Below are 13,947 nucleotides of genomic sequence, written 5' to 3'. Positions count from 1 at the left end.
GGTCGAATCACCCACGGATGGAGGCTAATGCAGGTCACGTGACGCCTTTGTAAGGTATCATCGGGGCTTTCGGTAACGTGGGACGAGGTCGAAGTTCACCGAAATGGAGCGACAGGACGATAGTGGCTCGACGCGGGCCGACAATGCCAGGGTCGCGGAGGATGACGTAAGTATAATTTTTTTGTCGGCTGCGTCCTCGAAGGATGTCTCTTCGACTTTCATTTCGATTACGAGCCGAATCCATGGAAGCGAAATTTAATATTGAATATAGCGTTAAAATTGATTTAACTCTTCGTTCGCTAATTATCGAAATGATAACGTCAAGCTTATTTACATACTTTCGTACTCTTTAGCTCATGATTAAATAAGTGTTTCATGAAACATGACAATAATTTTATAATATCCGAAATGAATCTAGATAAAAGTGAAAAGTTTCAGCGGACATCAATGTTTTATTACTAATTTGCTCCACTGAAATTTGAATTATAGATTCTTAGACGAATCTTGCCATGTTTATGCCTTAATGAAAATATCGAGAGACGTGATTGATTCATATAATCTTTCAAAATTATGCAAATTAAACTATAACAGACAAATGATGATAACAATTCGATTTTAAATATCTCTCGATTAATTTTGTCCTCAAATTTTTGTAGTTTTAACATTAAGTCTCCAATTCTTTCAAACTAAGTACTGTTAAAAGTAAAAAAATGCCAATTAACTTCAGATTGCTCAGGGAATGTGTAGCCGACGATAAAAATGATAGCGATAGGATATTTTCTATAATTAGAAGCGCTATTTGGTCGCTGCTCTGCACGAAATGTCTCGCAGGGCGACTTCGATCTCGACGATCTTTTGCCGATTGTTGGCGAGTTCGGTCGTTATCAGAAGCAGTTGCTGTGGCTGGTCTGCTTGCCGGCGTGTTTGCCGTGCGGTTTTTGTGCCTTCAATCAATTGTTCATGGCGGACACGCCGTCGCATTGGTGCAAGGTGCCGGGTTTGGAGAACATGGACGTTGCTCGTAGAAGACGCCTCGCCATTCCCGCGAGCCAGGTGCAGTCGATGGTGTGAAAGATGTCGTGTCGATATCTTGTAGATGCAAACGCTGCTTTTTGTAGGTCGATCCGCAGAGAGGGTGACGCCGATTATATGTTGATGCGTTTTGAGTCGCTTCCGCTTCAACTGCGGCTTATCACGCCATATCCTATTATTTAAGCCCAGTTTCACAAGTGTCGGCTAACTTTTAACCTTAGATTAACTCACTCTTCGTCTCTTTCTAAGGGGGACGTTAGAAGGAGACGAAGAGTGAGTTAATCTAAGGTTAAAAGTTAACCGACACTTGTGAAACTGGACCTTAGCGCTAGATATGATAATTATAATTCCGTTGGTGTATTCCTCTTACTTTTAACGTTGCGTTCTCCCCGTGATGACTTAAGTTTTCCTGTCTCTGTACACATGTAATTCACTTGATTAATCGCGTCGTACGTAATTTAGTTGCAAATTGAGTTGTTTAATTAGTACTTAGAAACTCGTGCTAGACAGAGCGAGCTAATTCTGGATTTCTAGTTTACTCTTACCTTGACTGCGGCAGAAGCAGTTGGAAAAGTCAATTCCAGCAAACGCATCGTTGTATACGTGCAATTTTGTACCAGTCCAAGTAGAATGCGTTAATTCTGGGGCGAATAGATTCTGGTAGCGACTGCCGTTTGTTTCACGCGGTCGGCTGCAATTCGGTAGGATCGATCCCGTCTTACAGTTTCGTAGCGAATATATTATTCATGCGATGTCGCATGATCCGGCGCTAAAAGATGTCATGTGAAAGCAGGATGACAACGAGACGTATAGCCAGTGCACGCGATACGATATCGACTGGACGACGACGATGGAGAACTATTCCGTCGTGGCAACGTACTTGCCCGTGCCCAACGCGTCGTGGTCTGTCGTGCCCTGCGATCATGGCTGGGAATACGAAACCTCGGAGATAACGTCGTCCATCGTCATCGATGTACGTTCGCCTAATTGTACCGAAAAACCGTACAGCTTTTGTCATCTGTCGTTCGCTGCAGCGAGCATCCAGTCTGCAATAAAATTTATTTATAAATTAATAAATTTATCAGCATAACACATTTCTAGAAGTAAACTAAATTTTACAGTTTTGGTACACAATTTAATTCGCTTTTGATAGAAAATACAATTACAAATATACGATTTTTTTTACGAGTATACGTATAGATATTTCGTTTGAGGAAATTTAAAAAATAAGAACAAATTTCTCTTTTACAAAAGAAACAAAAAATTTTGACCAGATGCTGTACATTACTATATTAAAAAACTATAATATGTAATTATAACATGTTACAGTTTGATCTTGTGTGCGATCGTGCGATCTATCCAACAATTGGTTTAGTGGCCCTTAATGCAGGAGGCCCTATAGGAGTATATTTGTTCGGTACATTAAATGACAGGTAATTTAGAATTCGGTCGATTTTATTTTCATTAAAATTTAGTTCTTCTGCGTTTACAGATTTAAATTTAATAGGTACTCATATAATATTTTTTAATTAGAATGTAATTTTTTAAATTAGAACATACTGTTTTTCTGTTTTTTTTTGGACAAATATAAAGATTTATTAAAATATTTTTCCCATTTGTTTTAATAAATTTATTTTGGCACCGATTTATCTATCTTGTATTTTATTTTATTTCGTATGTATTGATATATTGTGCTGGATTTTGTTTTGTCGAGAATCGGCGAAAAATCACCTTTTTTTACATGTTAGTGATGTTAATAAATAGCAGTCTATTTATCTTGTTGGACAGAATTGGCCGGAGATTATCTTTCTTCACGTGCTTGGCGACATTAATAATTGGCGGCTTTCTAACAGCAATCTCAAACAATTTTTGGACTTGGGCCTCCACGCGCTTTGTCGTTGGTCTGACAATACCAGCGATTTATCAGATACCTTTTATTATATGTGAGCATTAAAATTTTACAATAAATTTGTACTTTGTACCTGAGATTAATCGAAGATTAATGTATCGATCTAATATTAGGATTTTATCTTAGCTTTGTTGACATTTGTAGTTAAATTTTGGATTTATTATAAATTAATTTCCGTAGCTTTGGAGCTGGTCGGTCCAAATTACCGTTCATTCGTGACAGTTATGACTTGCACCTTTTATACAATGGGCCTTTGCATGCTGGCAGGTGTCACCTATTTGATACGCGATTGGCGAACGCTCGCGATAACTACGAGTGCGCCTTTTCTGATATACTTCTTCTACTGGTGGTGAGTGAACAATTAACGTTGTCATTGACAAATATAATGAGGATATAATGAGAGATTACATAAATTACAATGTTAATTGCATTTGCGTTTCATGAGCATTATATTTGCAGAATGAGACATCTCTTTTTGAATCTCGCGTGAATTGAGTAATTAGTTTCAGAGCATATCTGTTTATATCTGATTTACATCTATTAATATTTATCAGTCATCAACCTACATTAATAAATGTTCTTAGGTGTGAGATATAATTAAACGAGCGCTTTAAAATTCGTATCAACGAAATGTCATAACAACACACAGTGAATACATAAAAAAAAAACGTACGTTATCGTTAAGTTGACGTCGAAATGAGTTATTTTGAAATAATCTTAATTTGCCTTTTTGTCGCGTGCGCATACATATACATATACATGCAAGTATCCATGTGAAAGATAAGAGATTATTATAGGTTCTTACCGGAGTCACCGCGGTGGTTATTAGCGAAGGGTCGCCTAAGCGAAGCTAATGACATTCTTGAAACTTTGGCTCGCGTAAATGGCAAAGAACTTCCGGTATCGTTCACGCAGAAGCTCCGTCAGCGTATGACGATGTCGAGGTCGAAGAGCGAGGAGGAGAGATTACGGATCGGTCCCGGTGTGCTCTCGCTCTTCAAATCGCCAAATATGCGTCTCAAGACGTGTCTTATCACTTTAAACTGGTAAGTCAAAGTGCACAAGCGCATCTATCGATTTCACAAGTCGCCAAAAGCACGATAAATTCACGTATCAATAATTCCTGCCCTTTGCCAGTTTTGCCTGGCTGGTTTTCTTCTGGATTTTGCTTACCGTATTAGGCTTATTTCAGATAATATTATTCTTAGAAAAAAGAAACAACTCTCGTTTGACTTATTCACGATTTTTTTGCAATATTTTAATATTTTATATCTCACATAGGTTTATGTTGCGAACCTTGATCTTTGTAATTAATTAAAAAAAAAAAAAACTAATAGATTAAAGTTTATTGGTTAGATATACTACAAAATAAAATATAAAATTTACTTAAATTCTCTCGTTAAACATTATTTTATTGCTGAAAATCTTGATTACGTGCAAGCTTAATTAAATAAATTTATATTGTACTTAGAAAATTTGCTTACCACCGCTGGATTTGAACCTGAAACCCCTGGCTCTTGAGTCAGTCACCTTCCGCACTGTGCTACAACATTGATTGATGAAGACGTTTCGTATTGTCTATATATGTTACACTTATTGTTAGCAGACGTACGGAAGGTGTCAGCTCTTAATAGGGTCGGCTCATTATATATATATATATATATATATATATATATATATATATATATATTTCTTACAAAATTGATGTCGGTCATCTATTCGATATCGAATCGATGACTTATCGACATCGAATTTGACATTGAAAATCAGCCGATTTCAATCAAATTGTTTTGGCATTAAGTTGCTTCTTTCTAAGTTACGTGTGTTCAAAACTCTAAAAATTTTGTCTAAAATTAAGAGACTATCACCATATAGTATGCAGATAGTCATCGATTCGATGTCGATCGATATCGAACCGATGACTATGCATACTCTCATATGGTGACAGGCCGATATTCATAGTCGATTCTTATATTCAAGTCCGTCTTAAGTTGAATCTTAAAATGTCATGAACCAATCGCATAGCCGTATTAAGCCTCTTGCACAATGCCAGGCAACAGGCAATAGGAACAGGAAATAACAAAAAAAATCGTTAATTACAACCTAAAAAATTCGAATACTATGATTGGTTGGCAACAGGCAATAGGCACAGAATTTCCAACGTGACGGAAACTCTGTGTCTATTGCCTGTGTCACTGTTTATTCTGTATTTATACATGTATTTATACATGATTTCTGATTTCTATTCCCTGTTCCTATTGCCTGTTGCCTGACATTGTGCAAGGGGCTTTAGCGTCTTAAGACATAACTTAAGACGGTCTTGAAATAAGATCCGACTATGAATACCGGCCATTACCCAGGTAGCAAGCACTCGTCATTTTGACGTCAAATGACGTCAAAAGACGTCAAAATGACAGACTTTTGACGTCAATTGACGTCAAAATGACGAGTCTTGCTACCTGGGTAGTCTCTTAATTTTAGACAAAATTTTTAGAGTTTTGAACACAGGTAACTTAGAAAGAAGCAACTCTTGATGCCAAAACAATTTGATTGAAATCAGCTGATTTTTTATGTTAATTTCGATGTCGATGAGTTTCCGGTGAATCGACGTTGAATTGACGTCGATTCGACATCAACCTTCTCACTGGATAAACATACTAAATATGCGACATGTTCGACATTTTTACATCAGGCTATGCTGAAATCTACAACTTTCAATAAGATCTGTTTCTATTCCTGCACTGCTAAACTAGTGCACACTGATGCAGTATAAGTTAGAGTGGGACAAGTATACTTTGTTTATATCTTACATTTAATCATAAAAATATTTTTAGAATATTGTAGAAAGTTGTAAATAGTTGTAATTTATATTGAATGTGAATTTGCTTCTAATTAAAACACTTTGATGTTCAGACACAGTACAATAATTTATAAAAATCTCATATGAATGAATAGATCTTTACTTTATATTGCCGATTAGGTTTGCCAATAACATGGTGTATGTCGGTCTTTCCTATTATGGGCCGGCTCTGGGGAACGAAGAACATTTGAGTTTTCTGTTTTCTTCCCTCATCGAGATTCCCAGTTATATCGCTTGTTGGGTTGTAATGGATCGATGGGGTCGCCGATGGCCGCTTTGCCTGTGCATGGTCGTGGCTGGAGTGTCGTGCATTGCAACGGTGCTGTTATCGTCCGGTACGCACTGCTGGTCAATTAATTAATGACTTGATTAATTAGCAAGAGTGGCAACATAATCAGTTAATTGTGTAACGTGCCGATATTGCTGAGAGCAATGAGTTAGCTTATAGCTTAACATCGCATGGAATTGCAGTACTAAGAAAAAAGCTATGACGTGTCAGTTTCATAATTATTATCTTTTGCGCTTTTCATATAAGATGCTGTCATGGAAACCTTGATACTATTTCTCATATCGAAGTCTGCGATATCGGCGTCATTTTTAATTATTTACCCTTTCGCCGGGGAGCTTTATCCTACGCAACTACGCGGAGTTGCCATTGGTTTCTCCGCATACATAAGCGGCCTTGGACTCATCATTATACCCTTCGTAACATATCTCGTGAGTCGGAATTGATGTTTGAATTTTATTTCAATAACGCTTTCCTATTTATTATTTTCCGCAAAATATACTTTTACAAGATTTGCTAATAGTGTTTTAGCTATTATGTATTATTTAATTTATTATTTTATTAAATATGAAAGATAAAATGTATACATTCATCTTTGATTAGTTAGATTTTTGTAATATACTGAATGTTTGCTAATACGATTGCAGGGGAAAGAAAATCTTGTGTTGCCTTTAGTTATTTTGGGCGTGATCTCGGTAATTGGTGGCTTGTCTGGACTGCGACTACCGGAAACATTGCACCACCGTCTGCCACAGACGGTTGAGGAAGGAGAGTTATTTGGCAAAGATTGGTCGTGCGCGGATTGCATCCGTTGCGTTCCAACAAAGTACGCACTTGACAATTAATTGAGTAAACTAATATTTTGCGCTTGCGTAGAATATTAGAAAGTTATTTTAATCTATCAAAAATTTTCTCTTTTAAAATATCAATTAAAATGAAATAACATACGATAATAACTATATTAATTAGTAGAAAATTAAGTGAATGACTTAACAGTTATATTTTGATGACTTGTTCTATAATATTCTCGATGTACTTTTGTACTTTTCTTTGCTGTCTTCTGTGATTATAGATTTTCGATTTATTACAATTTGTATTCTTTAGACCCTCATCGATCGCGACTTCTTATGAGGATTTATCAACGCGAGAGACAGTAGAGATGCAGGAAGTACCCGAAGTGAGGCTTGCTTCATCCATTTTGGAAGAGAATCAACGGCCGAGCGTGGCAAGCGTTCGCCGTTTGGTTCGCCAATCTAGCGTGATGGATACTCAACGCGATTCCGACGGGACTATGAAGATGACTTATTGGTTTTAGTTCTGGTCATTTTAAACCGAGTGCAGTTCTAGTCAAAATAAAGTGGAATTTTTTCCTATTTCTTCTGCAATTAAATTTAATATTTTTTAATAATTTGATTAAACAGTTATATTTTATTTGTTTATTATTGATCTATAAAATATTTGAGATATGTATAAAACTATATATAAGAAAAAGTATATATCTATGTACATAAATAAAAAAAATAACTTATTCTGTCGAATAAATGCTATTTTAATAAAAAGTAGAATTATATTCTAACAAATTATATTCCCACCCGTGTCTAATGAGCTTCTTTCTTGATATGAAACATCAAAATAAAATCTGCAAAATAACATCGAAAGTAAAAGTCCAAATTTATTTAATTGTCACCGTTGAGGATGAAAGTCCAATCATTATCGCAATTGTATGTATTGAACACATATACACCTACACTTTACCTCTTAAACGTCACATGATGATGCAGCGTAGAGTTCTTAGAAGATAAGAGAGTAAAGAGAAATGGAACGAGCAGTTGATGTCGTGTCCACGATGCAGTTTATTCACATTTGGTATACAAAACACGAGAATAACGAGAAAAATGAGAGTGAGGAGTTCAGCCTCGAATACCTTCCTTTGTGCAGATCTCAGGTAAGATTTAAGTACTTCCTTCCTAATTCGACTCGTCTGTTTAGAGACGAGTGGTTCTGTTGTAGCAGCTGTAAGCAGGAGGATCACTGTATGCATTTGCGACGTAGAATATACTTCTCGACTATACTCTCGCGCAAGAATCGATATACCTCTCCAGAAGTCGCCGCTTCAGCTCGGGTGGGTATGAGACGTAGATATAATGATCGGGCATATCCTCGCTTGATAAGGGCAGGTTCTCGTCCCCATGATCGCCCTTCCGTCTCTCCAACCTGCCCTCGTTATGAATACTTGGGTCATGCAACGGAGAAGTACTCGAGCGATCCGTGCTTCCGTTGTAATCCACGCTTCCGGTACCGTCCAGTCTGTCTTCGTCCGAGGTGCTACACGCAACGCAAATATATAAGAATTAAATTCTTCGTTATGCAATGTAATCAGCGATGCAAAACATGCGTAGTACACGTCTTTTAGACATACATGTCTAAAAGGCATCTTAAAGACGTCTTTATGACATCTTTTAGACATGCGTGCTGTCTGTGTAGTAATAATACTGCCGGTAGTTAATTAATTTTATAAATAATAAGTTATTAATAGTTAATTTTATTTTTTATCGTCTTTATTTCAAGTTATTTAAAAACTTTACAGAAAAAAGAAAATTAATATCTTTCCATGATTATTATATTTTTAAAATTTCTCAAACATTCTTTTAAAGCGATTAAAACATACTTTTGCAATCGCTTTATAATTATTAGACAAAAATGTGGATTAAAAAAAGATAAGTCGTCTTAAAATAATATAATACTGTAGGAATACTGTAGGATTTCTCTATCAAAGAAGTTTATGATAAATATATAAACAATAATGTAAGTCGTACGCGATATTTCTTGACTATTTATAATTTTTTTATTCGACACAGATTATTGCTTGTAATTTTCTAAAAAAATATTTACATCAAAGTTTCTTTAACGATGTGAGGTAATTTTCCTATTAGAAGCAATCTAGCCGATAAACATTTTGCGAATAGAATTACGAGAAATTTTTACAATATGAATAACGTACTTAAAGCAAACCCAGATTATGTAGTAACATGCGTAAATCGATGAAAACAGGAGCAGCATGAAGATAGTCAGTAGGTACCAGGGTGTGTGACGCTGCGATCTTTTTGTGTCCTCCCAGTATCTGTCGCAGCTGAGATACCAGCAGATCGCTCGATTTAGTTCCCCTGTCGATGTCAATTGATAAGAGAAAGTTAACGGTCACATTAAGTACAGCGTTAATTAATTGCGTACCTTCGATTTCTTGGAAATCCCGTAGGGAAAGATTAGCGAGCAGTCCGGCGATGCAATCACGCACGAGTATCTGTTGATGATCACGTTCAGTTAAGAGATCATGATAAACGCAATTATTACATATTATTGGTATTCGCAGACGGGCGTGTCTGCAAGCGCACTTATCTTGTATACAGTATATTTTTAAACAATCAAAGATCGCACGCTGTTCAAATCGCAGCTGTCTACGCGATCTTAACTAAATTATTTAATCTTCAAAATACAATGTCAAAGGACAGTGCGCGATCTTTTATCATTGTATTTCTACTAAAATAATATGTATTCTGTTGAAAAGATTTTGAAGCTACGTCAAAAAGACATTAGAATTAGATGAAACAACGGTCATGCGGTAACTTCACTTCAATTCGCAGTAACTCACTTCACATTGGGTCTTCAGCTTCTGCAGTTCCTCCGGCTTGCAGTTGGACTTTAGCTTCCTCAAATGCAGCCCCCGCCGTCTCTGTTTTTTGTCGACAGCGGGCAGCGCCGCTTCCACCAGATTCTCCTCGTCCTCCACGTCCTCCTCGTCCTCCTCGTCCTCGTCCTCCTCGCAGTCAATATTCTTATTATCCGCTTCGGCGATCTCGTTGTGATAGGGCGATCTCGCTAGTCTATGATTGTGCATGTCACCGTCGTCGTGGTGGTCGTCGCGACGGCAGTAACGCTGCAGCTTCGTCACTGCTCCACCGCCGGCGACGGAGCAGGATTTATCTGCAGGATACATCCTGGCGAGGCCGCGCGACTCGCACGGCACGATAGAAGTGCTGCGACGTTGTTGCTGTTGCTTCTGCTGCTCGGTATTTTCGCGCCACACTTGGATATCGGTGTTCAAGTGCTCGCCATCGTCGTCCACCAAGTTCTCGAAGTCGCGGTTGCCCAGCACCTCGCAGCGCATGATGTCGCAGTAGTCCGCTAGACATACCGCGTCTTCTGCCTGAGAAAAAAAGAACATGCTTAGATCTCGCATCTTCGCTGGATTCTGATACTACTGATAAAAAGCTTTGATTCGTTAAATAATCAGTGATTACTAACACAGAGATGATTTTTGAATTGATAATAACTTTGCCAAGTTAAAGACTATGCAGTTACAATTAGGACGAAATAGAATCTTCATGAAAGTATGTTTAAAATTATGTATTATATTTCCTGGAAATTAGGTAACCAACAATTTGTACGTTATACATTTCTTAATCTTTACCGTATTAACATTGCTTTTGTGTCTGTTATCGAAGTGATCTTCTAGATGTTTCTCGGCATAGAAGGACTTGCCGCAAAGGCCGCAAGTCCATTGTGATGGCCTGTGCTGATGCTTCGCCTTTTGTTGTGGCCGAAAAATATCTCGACTCTCGTGGAATGGGCATTCCAACGGCAATTCTACCTGATATTTCTTCAGTATTGGTATCCATCTCTGAAATTTCGACGAGGTTTAAAATTATCTCATTCTTATCTCTTTATGCTTTTATAAAGAGTAATAAACTGTTGTCGAAAATTGTTATAATTTTGAAAAATATAAAACACTACTTTGTTTCTCAAATAAAAACACAATTTTTCAAACTGTTTGATTTTTAAGGATATCTCCACGTGTAATCAATTTATTAGACAGTTTCCATTAATTTTTTAAATTAATAATACTTTCTCTTACCTTGTGAACTATCCTCCTCACTACGGACGCTCGATCGCGGGGGCATGATATTTTAAAGACGCTGGGGCCCGGCCATGGAATCACAGATAGAAGCAACACTGCCAAAACCTAATAATAATAATACGTTATTTAATCGGCATAACGTGTGCGAACATGTATGCGTCTTCCGTAATGCAAAAGGTTGAAAAAGTCTAACTTTGCAACCTTTTTTCATTAAAGAATTGCAAATCATCGATTACCTTTCATATTAAGGCAGACGGAAGAGAGAGCTCCTCACGCTCTATATTTATACAGACGCTCTCTCGAACGACAAAATGCGTTAATACGGGTTTTTTTTGACACAATATAGAGAGCTACCTTACTCCATATGCATATGATATTTTAATTAAGGCCGCATTACGATCGACTAATAAATGGCAAACGTCGAAGTGACGTACGAGTGGATGTACCAACCTTATATACCTTCGTAACAATATATGTATACAGCCAAAGAATACTCTTCCTCGAGGCACACATGCATAAGTAATGCAATCGATAAAAACGTCGCCACTCCGCACACGCACATTAATATTATCTCTTTCTAAACATCTTTAATCGCGACACGATGAAGCGTGCTGTTTCCTTTATCTATGAAAACCCGTGACTCCTCTTTCCGTTAAGCAAGCTTTAATTTCGCTCCATGAATTCCCCCGGACACATCGAGCGAATAGACACGAGATATAGCAGTAAGCATATAAGGGGATGATTACCTCGAGGTGAAAGGGTTGGGTCTTCATTCATAGCCCAAATGCTGCGTGCAAGAGTAATCCGACGCGACGATTACTTGCTTCGAGATAATCCTGTCCGTTTCCTGAGAGCGGTCGTTTCTTCGTGCGAGTAGCCGCCAGCCGAGGGTATACGCGGGTTGCAACGGGGGAGTACTGCAGGGTCCGCGTCGACATGGCCGTCCACCCTTGGGCGCAGGTTTCAAGCATATACAGGGATGTCGCAATGCCGACATATGCAGTCCAAGGGGTAGCTAGATAAATAAAACTTGATCACGTCTGACACGTATAAGCAACTTATTATGAAATTCTCGTATATATTTCCTAAATTAATCACTTTAAACAGCGTGTGTGTAAATATATTTAGATTTGCTATTTTAAATTCCGGTTTCGCAATGTGTGTTGCAATGCTATCTCTATAAAATGAATAATTTGCATAGCATATTGACAGTGTTTTGCAACAGTTTTGTCAATAAAATTATTTATCTAATTTAAAAATCTATTTACCTATACATAAAATGACAAAATAATATTATAAGAATAATAAAGTTAACAAATATAATTTTTTTAAATTTGTTGCGTTGTTTTGTTATTATTTGCAATTAAATTTAGCCTTGTTTAATATAAAAACATTTGTATTTAAAAAGAAATTTTACATTACGTTATAATTTTTCAATATGTGTTATTGGAAGACTTTCTTATCCCCCTTTTAGACGGTCCTGCGTCGCTAAACGTCATCGGCGTCGGCGTCGGCGTCGATGAAGATGCGCCGACGCATTACCACTTCGATAAGCTCGAAACGACCAACGCGCAGAAATTGCGAACTAGCGGCTTTGTGAAGAACGTGGTATCATGCGCAATGAAATCTGCAATATTACTTCAAAATCGTGCGCTTCGTGCTTACATTGTTGCAAGTTAACATAATTACTCAACTTTTGAACGCATATGTATACCGTAAATAAAACAGATAAGAGTTTAAGTCGCGACTGTTACATATTCTTAAATGATAACACACTTATCATATGCGATAGTTTACGTCTGACAAAATTTACATTGATAACAAATCAAAAGTTTAAAATTACGAAATAGCAAATAGTAATAATAATACAATTCGTACAAGTTATCTATACGTATACCGTAAATAATGAAGAAAGGAACGAGTCAAAAAGAAAAATATAGACAATACTAATACGAGAAAAAGGTTGATAACCGGTCAAAGGGGAAAAAGGGGGAAAGAATCCCAAGTTTCTTCGAAATTCCTTCAGGTACCTGTTTGACAGGTATCTGGTGAAAAGCCAACTAAGAATGTAAATCGTCCATTTCTGCAACGCATTAAAGGGAAAAGAATGTAGGAAGCAGAAGCACGAGTATTTTCTGACGACTAAATTTGATGGAAAAAAGATAAAACGACGTCAGATAAGGCAATCACTACCACAAATGATTTTAATAGGATCGGTTAATAGGACTGAGCAAATAAGAAAAAGAAGCATAAACAATTAAGGACTCGAAAGAACGTGCTTAAATAAGTTAAAGCGAGAAACAAATAAAGTTCAAAATAGTGATCACGTGCGAATGTACAGCCAAAAATTTTTGAAAGTTCTTAAACTATATTATTATGATGTGCGAATACTCGAAAAGTTTTATAATATTTTTACATGAGAAATCGAGCGCGCATTCGCGCGATATTGTTGATCCATCATGGTAAAGACAATGCACTTCTCGTTGCTTCAGGTGTAACGCTAGATGGCAAGAGGACTTACGTGCTCGAAGACTTAATGTACGTGGGACAAGGTCAAACAACGTTTCATTTCTTTGATTGCTCTTTTGTAATCAGATTTCTACATTTCCGAAGTAGCTTCTATTAATAGAACATTATAAGTGTATTATACACAATATATATATATATTCACTATCACTTTTAGAGAAAGCCATTCGATATAAACTGAAATGTAATTGAAATTTGATTATTAGAATAATCTCACCTGAATTATATTGCATATTAAATAATTTCAGTAGCTTAATTAAATTATTTACTTACCAGGACTTACCTAATCGGATTTGATAAATAAAATTACATAATATAAAATTCATCGCTATTTTAAGATCAGTCTTCTGGTATCATAAGAAAAAAATCTATAAATGCAAACAATTACATCATTGGTTTCAAGATATATGAAAACTCTT

General features: G+C 36.8%; 2 protein-coding genes and 1 long non-coding RNA gene across 5 annotated transcripts; 1 reads left to right on the top strand and 2 right to left on the bottom strand.

Annotated features, from left to right (window-relative positions):
• Positions 1–25: 25 nt before the first annotated feature.
• Cart (Carcinine transporter) lies at positions 26–7,652 on the top strand. Of its 2 annotated transcripts, XM_071722129.1 has the most exons (11): positions 104–170; positions 791–1,053; positions 1,826–2,005; positions 2,362–2,465; positions 2,821–2,975; positions 3,122–3,290; positions 3,739–3,987; positions 5,922–6,136; positions 6,337–6,518; positions 6,735–6,913; positions 7,192–7,652. In XM_071722129.1, the coding sequence occupies exons 1-11, from the start codon at positions 104–106 to the stop codon at positions 7,400–7,402; spliced, it is 1,974 nt and encodes a 657-aa protein (XP_071578230.1). In that variant the 3' UTR covers positions 7,403–7,652. The 2 variants fall into 2 exon arrangements, with proteins under 2 accessions (XP_071578229.1, XP_071578230.1); XM_071722128.1 differs by lacking the exon at positions 791–1,053 and having other exon boundaries at positions 26–166.
• On the bottom strand, positions 1,303–5,980 carry LOC139783008 (uncharacterized). Its single transcript, XR_011721089.1, has 4 exons — positions 5,905–5,980; positions 3,747–4,144; positions 1,578–2,078; positions 1,303–1,447 (listed from the first exon to the last, which is right to left on the bottom strand). It is a non-coding gene; the product is annotated as an uncharacterized lncRNA (long non-coding RNA).
• Positions 7,653–7,922: 270 nt separating the features above from the next.
• On the bottom strand, positions 7,923–11,963 carry LOC139783007 (uncharacterized). Of its 2 annotated transcripts, none has more exons than XM_071722131.1 (8): positions 11,749–11,963; positions 11,000–11,107; positions 10,556–10,765; positions 9,737–10,291; positions 9,319–9,388; positions 9,089–9,251; positions 8,182–8,412; positions 7,923–8,118 (listed from the first exon to the last, which is right to left on the bottom strand). In XM_071722131.1, exons 1-8 carry the CDS (start codon positions 11,773–11,775, stop codon positions 8,073–8,075), a joined length of 1,410 nt encoding a protein of 469 aa, XP_071578232.1. In that variant the 5' UTR covers positions 11,776–11,963; the 3' UTR covers positions 7,923–8,072. The 2 variants fall into 2 exon arrangements, with proteins under 2 accessions (XP_071578232.1, XP_071578233.1); XM_071722132.1 differs by having other exon boundaries at positions 7,923–8,100.
• Between the last annotated feature and the right edge of the window lie 1,984 nt (positions 11,964–13,947).

Source organism: Temnothorax nylanderi, unplaced genomic scaffold (assembly GCF_030848795.1).
Source record: "Temnothorax nylanderi isolate EJ_2023f unplaced genomic scaffold, tnyl_v1.0 TNYL_tig0461_pilon, whole genome shotgun sequence".
Classification (NCBI taxonomy): Eukaryota; Metazoa; Arthropoda; class Insecta; order Hymenoptera; family Formicidae; genus Temnothorax; species Temnothorax nylanderi.
The sequence above is the reverse complement of the archived record's forward strand: the minus strand, read 5'-3'. Positions and strand labels throughout refer to the sequence as shown.